General features: G+C 45.9%; 1 protein-coding gene across 6 annotated transcripts in view; it reads left to right on the top strand.

Annotated features, from left to right (window-relative positions):
* Positions 1-624: 624 nt before the first annotated feature.
* Positions 625-22,204, top strand: part of MVB12B (multivesicular body subunit 12B) — a 188,061-nt gene continuing 166,481 nt past the window's right edge. For 3 of the 6 annotated variants that reach the window (XM_049894918.1, XM_049894919.1, XM_049894920.1), the window contains exons 1-2: positions 627-1,000; positions 13,819-13,941. In XM_049894918.1, the coding sequence (XP_049750875.1) occupies positions 926-1,000; positions 13,819-13,941 (198 nt within the window). In that variant the 5' untranslated portion in view covers positions 627-925. Of the gene's footprint in view, positions 1,001-13,818; positions 13,942-22,204 lie in introns of all 6 variants that reach the window. The other 3 variants (XR_007518573.1, XM_049894917.1, XM_049894916.1) reach the window with 2 other exon arrangements.

The raw sequence follows: 22,204 nt of genomic DNA on the forward strand, positions 1-22,204 counted from the left end.
CCAGGCCTCTGCAAAAGGGGAGCAGCTCAGCAAAAGGAGAGGCAGAGAAATTGCTTTAAGATTGGGGTCAGTTTGAGAGGCTGGTGAGCCCTGGGATTAACAGAGGGGGCTAGGTCCTGGCTTAACTGTGTTAGGTCGGCAGGGTCTGTGAGGGTCTCTGGAGCTGGAGTGGGCTGAGATGAAGGATTGACCTAGGGTTCAATAAAGCCTAGGAGGGCTGGGTGGGCTGGCGGGGGGGATCCCTGGAAGTAGCCAACTTGTGGTGTGTGTTTGTGCGTAATGACTGCCCAAGGCTTCAAGAGAAGAGGCCTTGGGGCTTCCAGGGATATGAGGCCGAGCTGAGGGTCTGGTCTAGGGTACAGTGAGGCCTTGGAGAGCTGAGTGGGCTGGGGGTTTCTGGAGGAGACCAACTTGAGGGAGGGGGATAATGGATGCCCAGGGCTCCAAGAGGCCTGGCGCATCGGGGCTCAGAGGCTGGGCTGGGGCACACGTGCAGGCTTGTTGAGGTCCGGCCGGCGGCGCCGAGGCTCTGGAGACTCCCTTGGTGAGCCGGGGCCCTGCTAGGGGCTAACGGGTTGGGCTGTGAGTGAGGCCGGAGAGGGGGAGGCGGGGTGCCGGCCCCGGCGGCGGCGCGGGCTCCGGACTCGGGGGCTTCCCGCTCCCTCCTCCCGCTTCGCCCAGGCGCCGCGCGCCTCCCCTGGAGCCAGAGCCTGGAGGCCGGGAGCCCGGTCCGCCGTCGCCACCGCGGCCCGTGGAGGGAGCTGCTGCCGCTATTAGCGCCGCCGCCGCCAGGCCGCGCCCAGCCCCTCCCGTTGCCGCCGCCGCTGCCGCCGCCGCCCTTCCCCGGTGAGGCTCGCGCTCGAGCTGCGGCGCCGGCTCCCGCCGCCTGGGCCCCGGGCCCGGCCCCTCCCACGCCGCCCGGGCGATGAGAAGCTGCTTCTGCGTGAGACGGAGCCGAGACCCGCCGCAGCCGCAGCCGCCGCCGCCCCAGCGGGGAACAGTTAAGTGAGGCCCGGGCGCGCCGGGCGCCGCGGAGGCTCGGCCGAGCCGGCCCTGCTGTCCCGGCGAGCGGGCGGGCGCGGGCCCCGGGCCGAGGGGCGGGCGGACGGGAGGAGCCGGGCCGCGCCGAGGCCTGCGGGCTCCGTGCCCGGTCCGCCGCAGGGACAGGCCCGGGCGGCCTCTGCCAGGCCCTGGGCGCGCCGCGGGTTCCCGGCCCCGGGCTTGGCCTTGCAGCAGGCAGGCGAGAGGGAGCTCGGGGACCGCGTGCAAGCACCACCCCCAGTGCCTGGGCGGGTGAGGGGCCTCTGAAAGCCACCCCCGCCTGTGTGAGTGGTGAGGGGGCCCACCTGTGCCTAGGCCACCGTGGCCACCTGGCCGCAGACTGAGGGGCAGTTGTTTGACCGACCTTGCCTGGGGTCTAGCTCTCTGTGATCACGTGGGCGTATAGGAGCGTGCACCTGACCCTAGGGCATCATCTGGGGTGCTGCCGCTTCTGTGACCTGGGCACAGCAGAGAAGACACCCAAACTCTAGGGCACCTGTGAGATGCCTGGCCTGGGCACCCGAGTCCCAAAGTATCCACCCAGGAAGGATGGTGAGCTGTTGATGAACACCCTATAGTGACTCCAGTGCAAATGAGGCACAAGGGACAGGGACAGGAGCTATGGCATAGAGCAAGGGGACAGAATGGCAGGGTCCCCACAGCAAACCCTCAGAAATAGGCACAGGTGAAAAAGGTAGAGCCAAGAGCATCTTTGTTACCAACACACAGTTGTTCCCAAATTACCAGTCTTACTATTTAAGATGTGACTCTTCTGTTCCCTTCGCCCAACAGCCTTTGCAGCAGAGGAAGACCACAGGAGGGCAAATGGCTGTTGCCCCTTCTCTACTCCCCGCCCCCACTCCAGGACCAGAGCCCACTCAGATTCCTGCCACAAAAGCAGACAGCAGGCCAGCTTGTCTTTAGGGGCCTTTGTCTCTGGTGGTTCCTTCTCAGTGTAATCTCATTGTACATTTCATGACAGCTGGCTGGATCTCATCTCATATTAACTGGGCTGGGAAATCTTATCAGCTGCACCAGAGAAGCCTTAGAAAAGTTAGTAGATAATCTCTGTGGAAGACTAGAGTAACTGAAAAATGCAATATGTTTGGAAGCTTTAGTTACAAGAGATGGGTGACACCCCTCTTGTTCATTGGAAATCATGTGGGGTATTTTGAAATCTTGTGCCACGGTCAGAATATTTAAATGGGGCCTTTGCTGAGGCCTGGGCACCAAGATCCATATGAAGTGGTTGGCATGGCAATTACTGATTGATGTGGACCTAGAAGCATCTTCTCTTCATTCTTTTCATTCCTTCTTTCTAGCTTACTTATTCAAAGCCTTTAGGCCACATTCCTGATTTACCATCAAGGTATTTTCCCTGTCCTGCCTCCATCCAGCTGATGGACTTTCCCCACTTCTAGTTGGAATATTGCACCAAAGTTTAGTGCAAGGGTTTTAGAATTAGACCTCAGCTTAAGGCCAGGCTTTTTTATTACTGTGTGCTCTTGGAAAATTAATTAACTTTTCTGAACCTCAGTTTCCTCATCTGTAAAGTGAGGCTAATAATAGTATCTATCTCATAGAATTGTAGGGAGAAGTAAACGAAATATTGCAAGAAAAGTGCTTAGCTCAGTGCCTGCCACATGCCAAGTGGTCAGTAAAAGTTAGCACTTATTGTTAAGGGTTTGTTGACTGATTCAATTAGAAGAGTGGCTTCTTTTTTTTTTTTTTTTTAGTGCTTTTCTGTTTGTGGTTATTATTTAGCTCTTGTTAGAGCAACTAGGACGTGGTGATATAGTAGAAAGAACAGCGGGGTTGGATTCAGGGGCTCGGATTTGAGTATCCGTCTACCTCCTAGAACCCAGGTAACCCTGGGCAAGTCATGGAACCTTGTGGAACCTTTCTGAACCCCCACTTCCTTATTTGTAAAAGTGGCTTAAGAATAAAACCGACCCCATAAGGTAGCTGGAAAGGCTGAATGAGATGATGTGTGTGACTGCATTTGTTACTGTCAGGGGTATGGGTCCTCACTGAATTAAGTGGGATCCAGCAGCAGATTCTGGTTTTGTGGGTCTGACACTTGCACAATTTGGGGAGTGGCTTTAGGAAAAAAGAGTATCATACTTTTGTACAATTTACAAAACCACGTGAACACATTGTTGAAACCTTTCCTAGGGCCTTGAAAGGGGCACATACAAGGGAGGGGCCCTAAAGTTTAAGCTCCATCAGTTAGCTTCATGGCATATCTGCTTCTGGTGGGATCAGAATCCAGGTGATATAGATGCCTCTGCCTTAGCAGGCTGAAAGTATTCAAGACTTCCTGCTCAAAGGGCAACATCCTTGCCACCCTGGAAAGTAATGATGGTGTTGGAGTAAAGCATGAGAAGTGTCAAAGGTGCTATTATGATGATGAAGATAATAAATGACTACATGGCTGGATGTGGTTGGTCTGAGAACACTATTTAGTTGGCTGCAGTTGAGTGAGCAGAATCTCCTTTGCTAGTTAGGTTGTGGAAGGGGAGGCCAGGGTTCCTTGAATGAACTGCCTTTCCCTAGGCTATTCTCTCTCTCTGAGGCCCTCCCTGGCCATCATTTCACTAGTCCCACTGGCTTTTCTTGGCTTTCTGCTCGCCGGGCTGCTCTTGGGGATTGTGGTTTTCCTGCGCTGTCTGTGCTGTTTGCAGTGGGGTTGCCTGCGTCAGATCTCCTCTCCAGCTGCTTGGGAGGCAGAGCTACTGTGGGGTGTACTTGACATTACATCCCTTGTTGGGGACATCCTGTGGGCATGTGTTTGGTTTACTTGACACAGTCTGGCGAGATGCAGAGCTTGTCCAGGCTGAAATGTGAGAGGCCTGTGGGCCTGGAGCACCGGGGTCACATACAAGAACTTCGTAGCTCATGCTTCCCTGATGATTGGAGGGCCATTTTGTTGAGTTTGTGGCTAGAATCAGCACAAGTTCTCTTTCTCATGTGCATGCTCTCCCTGTCTACATATATACATGTATATACACACATACATATATATATGCATGTATGTATATATATGTACGTATGTATATAAAATTCTTTTTTTCTCAGATACTGGTCTGCAGAGCAGAATGTTCAAAAAATTATCCCCTGATCCTTTAGAAGAGAGAAATAAGTGAGTCCTTAATGATCTAAATATGCCTGGGGTGTTTATTAAAATGCAGATTCCGGGGCCTCATACTGAGACCTTATTGAACAGAATCTCTGGGGAAGTGGTCATGGAATTTCCATTTTTAACAAGCACCTTGAGTTGTACTTACACGTACTGAAATTTGAGAGCCACAGTTCAAGATGCTTTATATACATTACAACCCTGTAGAGAAAATATTTTTATCCATCATTCTAATTTTATAGTGTTGGAAACTTAGGCCCAGTTTGGTTAACTTGCTTAGGGGGTCACACAGCTATAAATTCATGTCAGAACTGGGATTCAAGCTTGAATCCCTCTGACTCCAAAGTTTGTGTCCTTTTCATTCCTCTACTTTTTGTCCACTCCTCCCACTGAACTAGTAATAGCATAAGGAGGCCCCATGGGGTCCTGAAGGAAGTGGGGTGGTTTGATAAGGTGTTTAGCTACAGGAGAGGAATTACGAACAGAAAACCCAGGAATTGCTTCCTTCAGACCCCTAGCGTACCCCTTCTATAGTAGACATCATTGCTTAGACCTCAGAAATAGAGAACTACAGAGGAATTTTGTTGTTATTTAGTTTGTTTGCGTGCTTAAACATTTCATAACTTGTTTAAGAGCCCATCTGCTATGCATAGTTCCCAAACAGTCCGTGTTTTTTCACACCACTGTGCCTTCGTTGAAGCCCTGGTGGCTCAGTGGTTAAGAGCTTGACTGCTAATCAAAAGGTCAGCAGTTCAAATCTACCAACTGCTCCTTGGAAACCCCATGGGGCAGTTCTACTCTGTCCTGCAGGGTCGCTATGAGTAGGAATCAGCTCCATGGCAACAGGTTTGGGTTTTTTGGTTTCTCGTGCCTTTGTTAATGCTGTATCTTCTGTTGGCAGTACCTTCCCCACTCCTCACCTCTGTCTTACAGGGAGGCCAGCTTGAGTCTCTCCTCTCCTCTCACATCTCCCTGACTCCCCAAAACTAAAAAAAAACAACCTGTTGCCATCGAGCCGATTCTGATAGCCACCCTATAGGACAGAGTAGAACTGCCCCATAGAGTTTCCAAGGAGCACCTGGTGGATTCAAGCTGCCGACCTGTTGGTTAGCAGCCATAGCTCTTAACCACTATGCTACCAGGGTTTCCCCTGACTCCCCAGGCAGAGGGAATTGCTCTCTCATTTGTAGTCCCATTCTTTTAGGATATTTCCTCTAGCTTGTGCCTCAGGAGAGGAAGGGGACGAGAGCAATGTCTTATTTGTTGATGTATCACCCAGCACAGTGACACTTAACTTTGGCTGTGTATTATCCAGTCTCATCGGCAACCCAGACCAATTAAAGCAGAACCTGGGGGGCTGGGAATGGGGCAGCTATAATTTTTAAAAGCTCCCAGGGGATTCTTCTGTGGAGCCAGCCTGGAGATCCACTGGCCCACACCAGGCCCTCATCCAGCCCAGTTGAACAGAATCAAACCCACTTCTGGAACTGCTGGAAGCGCAGCAGAGCTGCCTGTGTTCTGCTATAGATCGCTCATTCCTAGGGTTGTGGGGCTCTCACTGGAAGGGGCCTGACAGGTGTGTTATCATTGTTGCCCTGCTGCTTTATATGCCTTCCCTAATCCAATAAAACACAGGCATTTTTGAGAGGATGATAGGAACTTGATTGATTTGCCCATCCATCCACCCATCCATCCATCTATCTAATATCATCTGTTTATTGAGTACCCACTGAGCTAGGTACTGTGGTGGGCATAAAACCTATGAAGAACTTATATCCTGCTAGGGAAAGTGTGTTATAATTTTTCTGAGAGGCGAGGCTGTATGTACGTGTGTGTATGTGCATATACAAGTGTGCTAAGACCACACACATGGACAATACCAGGATTCTGAGTGAGAGCAACCTGTCTGGCTGGGCAACTGGGTAAGATTTGGGGGGAATGGAAATGAGACCAAGGTTTTAAATGGTGAGGCAGGTGACTATAGGGGAGGAATTGGGTGCTTTTTGTTGACCTGTGATGTGCAGATGGGGGGATTGGGAGACTCATTCTGAGGCTAGTGCTTTGGCTTACATGGATTTGATTGATGCAGTAAATGATTGTTAAAAGTCTACCATGTACGAAACTCTCCTTGGAAGAAAAAACATCTTTAATAACTCCCTTTTTCAGGTCTGCAGCCTATGATTAGGATTTGTTTCCTTAATAGCTAATGATTATTAGCACGATTACCACCTGCAAGACACTGTTGCTTTCCATCCTCCCTATACCTGCAGGATAAATATTCCGGTTTCGCCAATGAGGCTCTGAGAGGTTAAATGACCAGTTTAGGCACCCACAAAGTGAATAGTGCAGCTGAAATTGGAACCTACGTCTTTCTGATTCCAGAACTTTTCCTCCCCCCTCCAGGCCATTTGGCTTCCCTGCAATTCTTCTACATGGGAGATTACCTTCAGGTTCATTCATTCATTCACTTTTAATGAGTACCTTAGATTATAGCCAAGAAAACCCTATGGAGCAGTTCTACTCTGTAATACATGGGGTCGCCATGAGTCAGAATCAGCTTGACAGCAGTGGATTTTTTTTTTTTTTTTTTTTCCTGTCCGGTACTCAAAGTTTGGACTGTGGACCAGCCAGTTCCACAGTGCAATTTCTCCGGCCCTACCCGGACCTATCAAATCAGTGTTTCTGGAGGTGGAATTCAGGAATCTCTAACTCACCAGGGGACTGTTACACATGCTAAGGCTTGAGAATTACGACTCCGGAATGTAAGACTTTCTGTCTCATCATTGCTGTGCCCTCAATACGTAGCACAGAGGCTTTCCATAAACATTTGTTAACCAACTGTTTTGTGCCAGGGCCTCTTAGGTACTGCGATGGCAAGGTCAGCTGAGTTTGGGGTATTAATGGAACATGGCACTAGATGTATTCTGCTGAGTTTCAGGGCTCTGGAGGTATTTTGGAAGTCATCAGGATACACGTGGAATGACTGGATGACCAAATGTAAGAAAATAAACTTTCAAGACACATGTAAAAGTCAGGGGGGCCAGTGGTGGTGGTAGTGATAGCAGGCCATGCCTGGCTGGCCTGAAGCCAGGTCTGAAGTAAGGGTGTTCTGATGATTCTGGACTATGGGCCCATGATGTTTAGATGACATAGGGGCATTTTTTTTTTTTTAATTTTTATTGTGCTTTAAGTGAAAGTTTACAAATCAAGTCAGTCTCTCACGCAAAAACTTATATACACCTTGCTATTGCTCTACCCCTAATGAGACAGCCCACTCCCTCCCTCCACTCTCTCTTTTCATGTCCATTTCGCCAGCTTCTAACCACCTCTACCCTCTCATCTCCCCTCCAGGGAGGAGAGGGGCATGTTTCCTCTGTAGGATCTGTGCCCATCAGGGCAAGGGTGTGACTCATTTTATGTCACTGAACACCCTTGGGGCATCTTGGCCCCAGATGTGGCACTTGCCTTCTGATGGGGACTTCCTTTTTCCTACTCTCCAGGGAACAACATAGCATAGCCAGGCAAGGCCTGATGGCCCTCAGTTGCAGTAATCATGGGACAAGCCTGGGTGGGGTTTACTCATGTACTAGAGAATGGGCTTCCCTTCTGTGAGTTTCCCTGGTTTGTACAGACTCAGGTCAGTAAGGCGCAGGTCTTTGGCCAAGGCAGCGCTGTAGAATTTGATCCCAGATTTATTTTTGGAGGGTGAATTCCAAGATCTGGCATTACACTGTACAGGCTGCAGCAACCTGAACCCTAGGCCTGCCTCACCTAGCCTATGGAAAAATTTATGTTTGGTAATGAAAAGGTTAATATAAATCTAAGCATAGGTCGGACTGATTTGGTGCAGTATTACACCAGATTCTTCTATTAGGAGAAACAGACCTTTACTGGGGGAAAAGGAAATGCTTGCCACTGTTAGTTTCCTAGCCGGAAAATTCTTTGTGATCTACAAGAGCTTAGAAAAATATTTGCTTTAGTTCCCTAACATCTTAGTGGCCCTGCCAGCAGTCTGTGGCCTGATGCCACCTGACCACACCCAAGAGCATTTGTCAGATGGATTTGACTTCTGACTGGTCACCAATTTGGGAAAGCTTCTACCCTTCTGACTGTGGCTGCAAGGAGGGTCTCAATGAAGAAAGTCAAATATTGCCCCAATATTTTGAATGACAAAATGATGGAGGCTGAGGTTTTTCAGAATGATAGGATTGAGCCAGCCTGAAACTAAATCAGTTCTCAAAAGGATCTATGTAGACCAATGTGCAGGAGGCACCAGGATGCTTTTCTGAGGTTCCAGAGTAGACATCTTGCAGCCTGTGCCACTGTCCCCCACAGTGGCCCAAGAGCCAACTGGCTATTTGCAGTGGTGCTGCATGGATCCTGCCCTCAGCTCACTGCCACCTGAGGAGGTAGGTCTCTGGGCCTTTGCTGATGGAGGTGGCCCGGTTTGTGTGTATGGGCTGGGGTGTGTATTGGTGAAGCCTGGCCACAGGCTCCCTCCTATGGGGATGGGGCAGTGTCCTGTCCTTTGCTTGCAATTTGTCAGCAGAAAGGTATCAGTAATCATGGGGTACCAGAGGGGGCATGGGTTCCTGTAGGCCATCGCTGCCCCTGGGAAACTGGCAAGAAACTGCCCCAGGACAGCTGAAGCAGTAGCTTTTACTAGGGGACAGCCATTCCCAGTGGTGACCCTGCTCTTGAGCTATTTCCCACAACGAATGAAATATTTATTCCCTTCCCCAGCCCCATAAGCTGATAGAAGTGGGCAGACAGTTTATGTGTTTTGTGCCCTTGACTTTGGATTTCAAACAAGCTGATTGCAAGTTCATTCTTCTGTAGGGACTTAATTAACCCACTGGTTTTGTCATTTCAATTATAGTGTCCAATTTAACCAGCCCCCCTTAGTACTTTGAAATCACTCTTCACAAAAGTTGTGTATGAGGCATGCCTTCAGCCCTGGTTGGCAGCGCCTGGCGCCACTTCTGAGTCTGCCTTCCTTGCCTCAGCAGGGAGGCCTATCTGCGGTTTTCCCTGCCTGCTCCACATCCTTTGAAGACAGCGCCCCCTGGCCCCCTGCCGTTGTTGCCCCCTGAAAGCACTTTAAACTCCTCAGCCCACACCCCGCTGCTGTAAAGGGCCTCAGTGGAGAGAGGCCTGAGTTTTGTTAGCTGGGTTTTGATTTCAGTATGGGAGTTGATAAAACGAGATAAACCCCAGGCTCACAAGGGCTGTGGAAATTAAACAGAGATGATATCAAAGTTCCCTTGAGTTTTCAACTGTGATACAGTAGCTTAGCTTTCTCCCAGACTGGGGCCGGGAGGCATGCCTTTGATTCTGAAACAATGTTCAGCATCAGTTAAGCCCAGCACTGCTGACTTTTAGGGATTAAGCACACTGTTACAGTAATTCTTTGATCAGCTACAAGGGAGCAGTGTGCTGTCTCTGTGAAGGGGCTTTATAGTTAAAGTTCATTAAAGTTCATTTCTCTATGAACCTGGGATGACAGCATCGGCGAGGTGCTGCAGTGCTGGGAGCTGGGGCCTCCCCGAAGCACCCTGTTTGTGGCGTTGCGGCAAAAGCAGGAAGCAGGCTTTCTCCCACCCAGCGTCATCACATAGTATTCATTGAGCGTGGCATGTTGGGAAGAAATCCTCCTGGCTTGGAAAACATGCATCACTCCATTCGTCCCCATTTTATCCAGTACACGTGTACATGCATACACACACACACACACACACACACACTCCTGCCTTGTGGGGGACCCTTGAAGGGGCAGACATAGGAATGAGACGTGCAGTCAGGGAAGAGATCAGGATGGGGACTGGGACCAGGTGACCTGTGAGATTAAAGAGAAGACTAGCTCAAGGTCAGTGTCACCACTGTACTCTCCCCCTGCCCAAGAGCAGACGTGACTCCCAGGCACCACCACCTTCATTCTTGACCTGGCATTTGAGGAGAACTGATGTAGTTTCAGTTGGCTCAATCCTATCATTCTGAAATATCTCACCCTCCGTTATTTTGTCATTGAAAATATTGGGAAATATTTGGCTTTCCTCGCTGAGGCCCTTCTTGCAGCCACAGCTGGGAGGATAGAAGCTTTCCCAAACTGCCCCCCATCCAGGTTGGCCCTGCCTTTGGTAATGGAGCCCCTGTGTGCTGTCGATCCTGCTCACACCGTGCTATAGATCAACCTATTCCCTCCTGCGCAGTGCTCGGATCTCCCTCATTAGGCCTAAATTTACCTCCGTCCTATACAAACATGGCCTTAGCTCATTTTTATTGTTGTAAATTATTTATGAGGGAAATGTTGAATCTTGAAACGGAGGTGCGAAGAAAATTAATCCCATGTTACTTTTATCTTTCTGTACTTTTCTCCCCTTTGCTTGACTTATTGGGCTATGGCTAGAGGAAGAAGAGCATTGGCATTTTAAAATATAGTTAGTGTTGAAACTATTTTCTTGATTGGATGGGACATTGGTCTCTCTTTACATAGCCAAATGGAAAGCGAACCAGACTCAGGAAAGACCACCAGAGGTTCCATTTGGCTCTGCTGTCTGCCAGCTGCATGCTGTCTGAACACTCGGCACCTCACTTTTCTCTCCTATAAAATGGGGATAACACAACCTAGCTCCCTCCCAGGTTTGGTGTGAGCATCAATGGAGATGAAGCATGCGAAAGCTTTCTGAGAATCGCAAAGTGCTATACAACCACAAGGGAAGCTTATTAGTGTGTTTTGTGTGCAGTTAGGGTTTTGAGATGGAAGTGGATGCTGGATGAAGAGTTGCTGAGGATGAAACCTGGAGTTGTTGCAAGTAAGCCTTGGCATTGTAGTCCATATCACCTCTGGCCAGACAAGTTAATGTCGATCTTAAACGCCCTGCTCCCTTCAACTCCCCCTTTGCAGGCTCCCATTAATGGCCTCTTCTTCCCCTTCTCAGAGGCCTGGCCTGTGACCCTGGGCAACTGTGTACTCAGCAGTGCCATCCTTTTTAGCTAGAGGCTCCACACAGTCCAGAAAACGTGGAGTGCTAGTTAATAAATGGCCTTTTGTTAGGAAGGTCAATTGAAGTGACGGTACAGACGCTGTTAAAAGTAATTTGCAGTCAGAAAATATGTAATTCAGGGCAAGCTTCCTTGAGTGATTGCCTCTGCCATGGATATCTTGGGCGTTTCTCATTAAAAGCTTCCTTAGCTGGTGGTGGTGCTTCCTCCCCAGCAGAGCCCTGCCGCAGCCCCGCACAGTGAGGAGTCATTTGTCTATATTTCACAAAGGCTGCCTTGATCCCCAGGGTACGGCAACTGGGGGGAAAAAAAGGAAAGGAAAAGACGTGCATCTGTGATGCTCTGTGCTAATGCTCTGCTCGTATGGCCCCATCCGGGAGGCTGGGCTCTGACTGCACACAGGCCGCCGGCTCCTTTGTCTGCCTCAGCTGGGAGGCAGCCTGCAGCCATCTTGGAACCTACTGCTGGGCTGCCTTCTCTGGTGCATTCTGGGAACAGCATCATTCCTTAAGAGGGCATTTACCCGGCTGCAGTTGATACCAGTGCGCTTCAGAGCAAAAGAAAAAAAAAAAGCCGATTGTCGTCAGTACCTCGCAGAGAATATTGTGACCCGAGGACGTGAATCTATCAGCAAATGAAATATTTCTTATTTATTCCAATGCTTTCGTCTTCTTTCTTTCTTTCTGAGAGGAGTAGAGGCAGTACTATCTTTTTTTAAAAAAAAACCACCTCACGTGCTCTTTATTAAATTCACAGCATGATATTTTAGCACTGGCAGAATTCGTACATTTTGTTAATGAGCTGCTAATTGCAAAGCATTTCGGTAACCAACAGCAGATACCGATATTTTTGCAAACAGCCGCAATTACCAATAATATGGGATTTTTCAAGTGAAAATACTTTTTGATCAGTGCTTGCTTTAGATTGGGCAGATGCAGATAATTAACTCTAAGGCTTTTTTTATTTGAGACATGTATACATACTCATTCAGTAAATATTTACTTAATGCCTACTGTGTGCAAGAAGCACCAAGCCCTGTGTTTTATGTAGATAAACCTGCCTGAAATTTGAAAATAGAAAAAGATGCAGTGATACAGGGTGGTAGCCTACCCCCTGCCCTGGCCTTCTAGAAGCTTATTTTCAGTAGAATCAAGTAAACATAACTTAGTTTAGCTTTTGTCATAAACAGAAGCTGATAGTGCTGCTGGTGCCAGGCAGTTCCTAGCCCTGATCGGGGACTTGGCTTCCTTGTATTGGCAAATCCATTTCTGGAGCCTCTGTCGGTACCAGGGGATGCTGACTACATGGGTGACTTGCACACAGTATTGTGATTGTTCTTATTTAGGAGGCTACAATCATTTTTTTAATGGCCTCTGCCTTTTCTGATTGTATGGTAAGACATAAGAATATTTCTTCTGCCTGCCTAGTTAGGCAGGGTGTTTGGTTTGCTTTAGAAGCAGTAACCAGCCTTGAGAGACCTGGCAGACCTAAAGCCAGTGGAATTTAATTGCTGCGGAAAGTCGTGGAATTTAACTTGCGCTTTTTCCCTGCTTGTCCTTTTAAAAGTACTTAAAATCATTTACATAAGGTGTTGCCTTTTTTATTTGCTTTCTGGTACACTGCCACTCCAGCTGCCCAGACCCAGCGCTCTCTATATTCTACCTGTCTCCTCTGGTTGCATCAAGAGGCAGTCAGTGATAGAATAATAATTCCAGTCCCCACCTTTTCCCCCAAAGTGCCCAGCAAGAATTATGGTCATTGTTAGTGTTTAGCTTTGAGTAAGTGCCCCCATGACCTAGGGGGGTTAAACACAACAAAAGAATTCTGCCAGGCCTGTAGGGAATGGCTCTTACCACATTTCTGACCAGTTATACTGGACCCGTGTGTTCTAAACCTCACAGTCTCATCTGCTTTTTTTTGAGTACCTACTGTGTGCCAGAGACTGCTTCCGGCCCTTTATTTACATTGACTCTGAGTTCTCATAACAGCTCTGCAAGTGTCTATATCACAGCCTGTTTTTATAAATGAGAAAGTTGAGGCTACAGGAGGTTAAATTGCTTGCTCAAAGTCACTAGCTAGTAAATCATGGAGCTGGATTTGAATATTATTCCTTTGTTTCCATGCCCAGAACACTTTCTTCTGTGTTTGCAAAGATCTTGCTTGCCTGCTGAATAGTCTAACCTTGGTTATGGTAGAGGCTGTGGATTTGGTGGTCTATATCTCCACAAAGAGAGAATATGAGGGAAAGAAACGAAAGGAGTTGGTAGGCTTAGTTGTGTCCGATTTATTCTCAGTGACGCTACTGGAAACTGTTCAGAAATCAGGCAGCTGTACGGTAGAGTTGAGAGCAGTTTGCTTTTGGGTTTGAGTCAAAATTACCTCCTCAGAGCAGGGACAAGCCCGCATTAACTATGTTAGCCTGATTTTCAAAGCTAGCTTGAGAAGAGAAGGGCCCAGAGGTGATTTGAATTCTTAATCTGAGGGAAGGTTGGAATGAAGGTCATGATCCCTTCAGCCAGATCAGCTCTTAGCTCAGGATATTTGCCACAAGATTCTGGTTCTGTTTGAGACTTTGTTTTGTACACTTTAAACGTTAAGTTTGAATTTTGTGCTTTCTTTTTCCTTTTCTGAACCAGGACCAATCCACCATGCCTGAAGTCAAAGACCTTTCAGAAGCCTTGCCAGAAACATCAATGGACCCCATCACGGGAGTGGGGGTGGTGGCTTCTAGGAACAGAGCCCCGACAGGCTATGATGTAGTAAGTCAAGATATTAGTTTGTACGTTTTGTTTCTCTCCTGTTTACAAGATCTTCTCAACCCTGTGTGTAAGATGTACTCCCTCCCTTTGTTGCTGTTGTTGTTAGGTGCCGTTGAGTCAATTTCAACTCGTAGCAACCCCATGTAAAAGAGTAGAGCTGCCCCATGGGGTTTTCTAGGCTGCGATCTTTATGGGAGTAGATCACCAGGTCTTTTTCCTGTGGAGCTGCTGGGTGGGTTCAAACCACCAACCTTTCAGTTAGCAGCCAATCACTTAACCATTGTGCCACCAGGGCTCCAGGGAGGGAAAGCATCACCAGTGAGGAGTGAGGAGTGTCCTGGTTTGGGAATCAGAAGACCTGACTGAGTTCTGGCCTGTCTGGGCTGTTTCCTTGCCTTGGCCACGGCTAAGTTACCTGACCTCTATCATGGTCATTCTCATCTTCTCTAAAAACCAGGGGTTAGATTTGTTGATCTCCAAAGTTAACTTCTGTTTCTGATGTTTTATGAAAAGGATCCAAGTCTGTGAAAGACCTCTGGTGGCTTTTATACCGCTCTGCATTTGCTCTTTATAGTTTACAAAGCAGTTTCCTACCCCTGAACTCATTTAGCTCTTACAAGCTCCCAGCCAAGTAGCTTTATCTCCACTTTGCTGATGAGGCAAACCAAAGCTCCAAGAAGTGAAGCAATAAGAACATCAGTCCTTGGGAGTGGTGAATCAGGACCAGGCCTCCTCCCAAGCCCAGTGCTCTGGCTGACCACAGCACCACAGATTAGCAGAGAACTTTCCTTGCTTCCCTTTTCACAGACACCACTGGTGGTGTTCAGTAGCACTGATGGTTATTTTTTTGTTTCAGTAGGTAACTTCTGATTTTGGTGGAACTTAAAAAGTACTGTGTAACTTTAGGAGCGTTTTATTAACGGTCAATATTGTCATGTGTTCTGAGATTCTAAGGTTATCTTCCTTTTATTTTCCTCATTTTATTATGACAACATTTTATTCTTATTCATTGAAAATGTGCACCAAGAGTACACCTGCCATGGTGATTAGAAAGCCATGCCTACAGGTGTCAGTGTCTGACATCCCCAGAGTGGAAGGGACGCGATGCATGGTCCAGAAGAAGCCATAAGGCAGGGATTGTCAACCTTGGCGTTATTGACATTTTGGGCGAGATAATTCTTTGTCGTGGGGGCTGTCCTGTACATTGTCAGGGTACTTAGCAATAACCCTGGCCTCTACCTACTAGATACCAGTAGCATCTCCTCTCCAGCTGTGACAACCAAAAATGTCTCCAGACTTTACCCGTGTCCCTGGGAGGAGGAGGTTGCGGGTGAAATCACCCACTTCCCTCACCCACGTAACGGTAGATATACAGATACACTGTGCATAAGATGGATATACATCTTACACACAGTGCTGGGTCCTGTGTGAGGGAAGAGAAGCCTGTTAAAATGCTCAACATCACTTTCCCAACTGTGTGAAAGCTTATAAACATTTTAAAAGTGAAAGAGCAAGAGAATCTTTTTTGACAAAGATTTGAGTCTTACCCGCTGCTTGACTTCAAAGCACTGTTTGAATGTATAACTTTCCATAAAATAGAATCATTAGGTATGGCTTTGTGCCATAAAACTCTTGGGAAGCTAATAAAAATGTTCCTGATTTGAGAAGCTGGAGTGTCTTTTGATGAATTAGATATGAAGCAGCAAGTGGTACGTCAAGGCTCAGAGCTCAAGATCCTCAGGAGGACAGGCTCAGGGATCTCTCTCGGGAGGGCCCATGCCAAGAATTGAACCCCAGGACACGGGGCTCGCCATCCTCTAGCTGTTCTCTTGTGGATCTGTATCTTTAACATTCTGTTTGTACCTTTGGGGTCATCTGGAATGATCAGCTAGTGGGCGGTAGATGGCCTTTGATAGTTTGGTTTTCTGAAAGTCTTGGTAAGTCTGACAGGAGCAGAATCTATCCCTATCATTTTCTCTTAATATCGAGCTCAGGGCAGAAGAGCATAGTGTCAAATGAGTAAAATTAATAAGCACATTTCATGATTATGCTGTACCATGCATTATAGTGAAAGGTGAGCAGGGCAAGGGGCTCGCGACAGCCTGCCTGGCAATTACCCAGCCTTTGGAAGGCAAGAGTGGAGTGTCCGAGCTCCCTCTAAAAGCTCTTTCAGGGAAAGAGATGGGAGTCATTTCTTTGTATTGACCTTTGGACTGTTCTCAGATAAACATCTAGTTCACCAGAGGTCTGATCCCAAGTTCAAGGGGAACAGGAATGTGAGGATGGTGAGCAGAGGTACTTCCCATTCCTTTTATCTAGAGTTTTGTTTTAAGTCAACATCCAGACCAAAATACGAGGCGCTTTATGGTGACCAGTCTGCAGAGATGCTTAGACAGAGCGCCACTGAATGAGGATACACCGCTACGAGCTCTGGCGAGACCTGTCTCTGTTGCATCCGCTCTAGGATTAACCCTTTCTGTGCACGGAGGACATTAAGTGCTGTTCTTATGCAGCCCTGTGAGTTTGGTGCCAATGGGCTACTGAACCTGAGTAGCTCAACTGTTTTAAAATGAACATAGGCCCTGTTGCTGCTTGAAGTAAAAGATGCCAAATGGTCATTGCTAAAAATTTAATTTTATTACTTTCCTTCTCTCTAGGCCAGGGGAAGCTTCTTAGGCTAGGGGGCTAGGGATTATTTATTAAGCATCTCAATTTGCTGTCTCCATTTTTATGATCTCTGAAATAGCCTCCCCTTCCTGTTGTACAGCCACACTCTTGGTCTTGGGGTGATTAGTGCTGGGATTCCATGTTGTCAGAGATTGGGGTGGATCTCATATGCATCCTTGTCATGCCACAGTGCCTGCTGTGGGGACTCTGTTGTAGATCCTGGACATTGTTGAAAGTCATGCATGCTATTTTGTCATGTGTGTGCAATCAGTTTTCAAAGAATTATAGTGCCATAAGAAGTACTTCATGCAATTAAAAAACTAAAATCCATTTTCTAAGTCACTCTGGGACTTGTAGTAGCTTAAGGATCCTCAGACTGGACATTGCAGATGATCACTGTTGGATGAATTTGTGTGTATTTCCAGTGAGTAGTGTTTACCCTACACCCACTTGCTTTTCTAAATGAGCATTTGTGATTTAGCAACTAAAGCCACAACACCGTACTGAAAAGATGACTCTTTCCAAAAAAGGAAATAATCTTTTTCTTGATAAAAACAAGACAAAAAGTGAACAATAAAGAGAAAGTGAAAATAACCACACACTCCAGAGTGTTTTGATTTTAAATTGTTTATCCAGCCTATTTTTTTGAGCACCTACTAGGTGCCAGCTAGGATCTGGGGTTATAGTAGCAAGCAAAAACATATACAGTCCCTGCCTTCATGAAGCTTGCAGTCTAGAGAAGGAGAAAGACAATCAAATGATCACTCAAATAAATGTAAAATAAAATTATGGTAAGTGATTCGAAGAGAAGTCCTTACAGATTATTTATCTTTCACATCTAGCCACCTCTTTTGCTAAATCCCAGATTTTGATGGCATGAATCCCTCCCAACTTCCTTCTAGAAATTGTTCCCTTCTTTCCATACCTGGAACCTGCCAAGTGTCTGTCCTCCACCTTTTTCTGAGTATTCCCTAGTGCACTTCCCTGAGTGTGCTCCAGGTTCTTCAGCTCTGGCTTTCCCCTTGTGCTGCCATACTGCTGCTTTTGTGTTGGTGACATCTCTGAGGTCCCCCCTTGGCTGGGTACAGCTCCCCTGCTAGCCTGGCAGCTGTGGTTCCCACCTTTCTGGCCTGTGTGGGGATTGGACACTGCTCTCCCTCTCCTCCCTTCCCCTTCTATTGTGATCTTCCGTGTTTTCCCAAAGAACAGCTGAGACCAGTCTTACTTTTAATGAAACTTTCCCGAAGCTTTGGGGATAATGAAAATAAAGAGTAAAACTCGGAGAACATCCTACAACTGCTGCTGAGATCCAGGTTTGTCCTCAGACCCCTTACTCGCCCAGCCCTCTGCCTTGCTTTTGGCCTGCCTTTATTCAACCTACCCTAGAAAAGCATCAGAGCTGCTGAACCGTAAAGTCCAGGACAAATTGAGGCCTGGCCTCAAAGGGACTAGGAGATTTTTTTTTTTTCCTTCCCTCCAATCTAAGACCTCCTTCATTTCCTTCCTGAGAAACCCCACTGTGCACACAGGAGTCGTTCTGGCACTGTGACCCTGAAGAGACAGGTTATCCCCTAGTTCAGTGACTGTCTCTAAAAGTTTAGGTGAGGGCTTCCCTAGCTTCAGCAGGCCTCAGAATCACCTGGAGAGCTTGTGGAAATACAGGTTGCTGGGTCCCACCCCCAGAGTTTCTGACAAAGTGGGTCTGGAATGGGTCCCCACAGTTTGCACTTCTAACCAATTCCCAGGTGATACTGTTTCTGCAGGTCCAGGGACCACACTTTGAGAACTGCTGATCTAAGTTAAGTCATTCCTTAAGTATGTGCTAATTCTGAACATGAGAAAATGAGTGTTCAGTGCAACCAGAGAAGGCCAGATTAAAAAATTGGGGTTTTTGTCCTGTACGTGGTTATCAGAGATGAGAAACCTAAATGTTGGTCGCTAACAGTCTGTCTCAGGAAGGGCTGTGCAAGCTTTTCCTGTTGTTTTCAGCCTGTCCTGATTTAGAGTTCAGAAGGTCTTTAGGAACATGTATGTTTGTGTGTATGTATGTTTTTAATACACTTTATTTTGGGGGCCAGTTTTAGATTTACAGAAAAACTGGGCAGAAAGTACAGAGTTCCCATATACTACCTTTCCCCCTGCACACAGTTTCCCCTATTATTAATGTCTTGCACTGGTGTCGTATATATTTTATAATCAATGAGCCAATATTGATATGTTTTTATTGACTGAAGTCCATAGTTTACATTAGGGTTCACTCTTTATGCTGTACAGGTCTATGGGTTTTGACAAGTGCATAATAACATGTATTCACTATTACAGTATCATACAAAATAGTTTCGCTGCCCTTAAAATGCCATATGCTTCGGCTATTCATTCATGCCTTCTCCCTTTCCTCTGAACTCCTGGCAACCATTGACCTTTTCACTGTCTCTATAGCTTTGCCTTTTCCAGGATGTCATGTAGTTGGAATCATACAGTATGTAGCTTTTTCAGACTGGCTTCTTAGTAATATGCATTTAAGGTTCCTCCATGTCTTCTCCTATCTTGATAGCTCATTTCTTTTTATTACTGAATAATACTCCATTGTATGGATGTATCAAAGTTTATTTACCCATTCACCTATTGAAGGTCATTTGGCTTACTTCTAATGTTTGGCAGTTATTAATAAAGCTACTGTAAGCATTCATGTGCAGGTTTTTGTGTGGACCTAAGTTTTCAATTCATTTGGGTAAATACCTAGGAGCGTGACTGCTGTATTGTATGGTAGACCTATTTTTAGCTTTGAAAGAAACTGTCATTTTTTTTTTAACATATAAAAAAATGGATGGTACTATTCATACTACCCTCTTGTAATGTTTTTTAAATTAATATATTGTGGGCACCATTCCATATCAGTACATATAGCTATATAACATTATCTTAATGCAAAATGTTTTATTAGCTGACTGTACCAAAATTTGGCTAACAATCCCATGTTAAAGGACATTTAGATTGTTTCCATTTGTTTCTTATTATAAACAATACCCAGTCATTTCTTGGAATGATTGTCCTATTAGCTCTGTAGAATAATTTCATAGTTGGAATTACTAGGTCAAGAGTATTCACGTTTTAAATTTGATAGATATTGCCAGGTTGTCTTCTAGAAAGGTTGTGACATTTTGTCAGTTTATCTTTCCACTAATAGTGTGATTAGAATGGATTTTTTCGGAGGTTTGACTGATCGAGTCTCCCCCTCCCCTGGGCTTTGAGCTTGATTAAACCTCCTATTTTCTTGTCTTACTGGTACTTTTCACAGTTGGGCATATGTACTTATAAAAGCAAATACCTGAATGAAAATATGCACACTTATTTCAGCAGTAGGCTTGGATCCTACCCACAAGAAGTTTCCTATCTCTAGACTTAACTTTGTGAAAATGTCTATTCTACCCAAAGCAATCTACAGACACAATACAATCCTGATCCAAATTCCAATGGCATTTTTTAATGAGATGGAGAAACAAACTACCAACTTACTATGGAAAGGGAAGAGGCCCCAGATAAGTAAAGCATTACTAAAAAAGACCAAAGTGGGAGGCCTCAAACTACCTGATTTTAGAACCTATTATACCACCACAGTAGTCAAAACAGCCTGGTACTGGTACAACAACAGATACATAGACCAAAGGAACAGAATTGAGAATCTAGAAATAAATTCATCCACCTATGGGCAGCTGATGTTTGACAAAGAAGCAAAGTACGTTAAATGGGGGAAAAGACAGTTTCTTTTACAAATGGTACTGACATAACTGGGTATCCATCTGCAAGAAAATGAAACAAGACCCATACCTCACACCATGCACAAAAACTAACTCAAAATGGATCAGAGACGTAAATATAAAATCTAAAATAATAAAGATCATAGAAGAAAAAATAGGGACAATGCTAGGAGCCCTAATACATGGCATAAACAGTATACAAAACATTACTAACAATGTACAAACACAAGAAGAGAAACTAGATAACTGGGAGCTCCTAAAAATCAAATACTTATGCTCATCCAAAGACTTCACCAAAAGAGTAAAAAGACAACCTATAGACTGGGGAAAAAATTTTGGCTACAACAAATCCGATCAGTATCTAATCTCTAAAATCTACAAGATACAGCAAAACCTCAACAACAAAAAGACAAATAACCCCAGTTAAAAAATGGGCAAAGAATATGAACAGGGACTTCACTAAAGAAGACATTCAGGCTGCTAACAGATACATGAGGAAATGCTCACAATCATTAGCCATTAGAGAAACACAAATCAAAACTACAATAAGATACCATCTCACCCCAACAAGGCTGGCATTAATCCAAAAAACACAAAATAATTAATGTTGGAGAGGTTATGGAGAGACTGGAACACTTATACACTGCTGGTAAGAATGCAAAATGGTGTAACCACTTTGGAAATCAATTTGGTGCTTCCTTAAAAAGCTAGAAATAGAACTACATACAATCCAGCAATCCCACTCCTTGGAATATATCCTAGAGAAATAAGAACCCTCACATGAATAGATATATGCACACCCATGTTCATTGCAGCACTGTTTGCGATAGCAAAAAGATGGAAACAACCAAGGTGCCCATCAACTGATGAATGGATAAACAAATTATGGTATAGTCACACAATGGAATACTACACAATGATAAAGAACAATGATGAGCCTGTGAAACATGTCATAACATGGAGGAATCTGGAAGGCATTATTCTGAGTGAAGTTAGTCGCAAAAGGACAAATATTGTATGAAGCCACTATTATAAGAACTCAAGAAAAGGTTTAAACAGGGAAAAAAAACATTCTTTGATGGTTATGAGGGTGCGGAGGGAGGGAAAGTGGTATTTACTAATTAGATAAAAAATTAGTAGACAAGAATTATTTTAGGTGAAGGGAAGGACAACACACAATGCAGAGGAAGTCAGGACAACTGGACTAAACCAAAAGCTAAGAAGTTTGCTGAATACAACCAAACACTTTGAAGGACAGAGTAGCAGGGGCTGGGGTCTGGGGACCATGGTTTCATGGGACATCAAGGCCAATCAGCATAACAAAGTGTATTAAGAAAACGTTCTACATCCCACTTTGGTGAGTGGTGTCTGGGGTCTTAAAAGGTAGCAAGAGGCCATCTAAGATGCATCAATTGGTCTCAACCCCCCAGGAGCAAAGGACAATGAAGAACACCAGGGACCCAAGGAAAATATGGGTTCGAGAGATAGAAAGGGCCACATAAGCCAGAGACTCTATCAGCTTGAGACCCGAAGAACTAGATGGTGCCCAGCTACCACCAATGACTGCCCTGACAGGGAAAACAACAGAGAACCCCTCATGGAGTAGGCAAAAGTGGGATACAGACATCAAATTCTAGTAAAAAGACCAAACTTAATGGTCTGACAGAGACTGGAGGGACCCCAGAGGCCATGGCCCCCAGACTCTCTGTTAGCCCCAAACTAAAACCATTCCTGAAGCCAACTCTTCAAACAAAGATTAGACTGGACTATAAGACATAAAATGATACTGGTGAGGAGTGTGCTTCTTAGCTCAAGTGGACACATGAGACAGTGTGGGC

This window comes from Elephas maximus, chromosome 9, assembly GCF_024166365.1.
Source record: "Elephas maximus indicus isolate mEleMax1 chromosome 9, mEleMax1 primary haplotype, whole genome shotgun sequence".
Lineage (NCBI taxonomy): Eukaryota > Metazoa > Chordata > Mammalia > Proboscidea > Elephantidae > Elephas > Elephas maximus.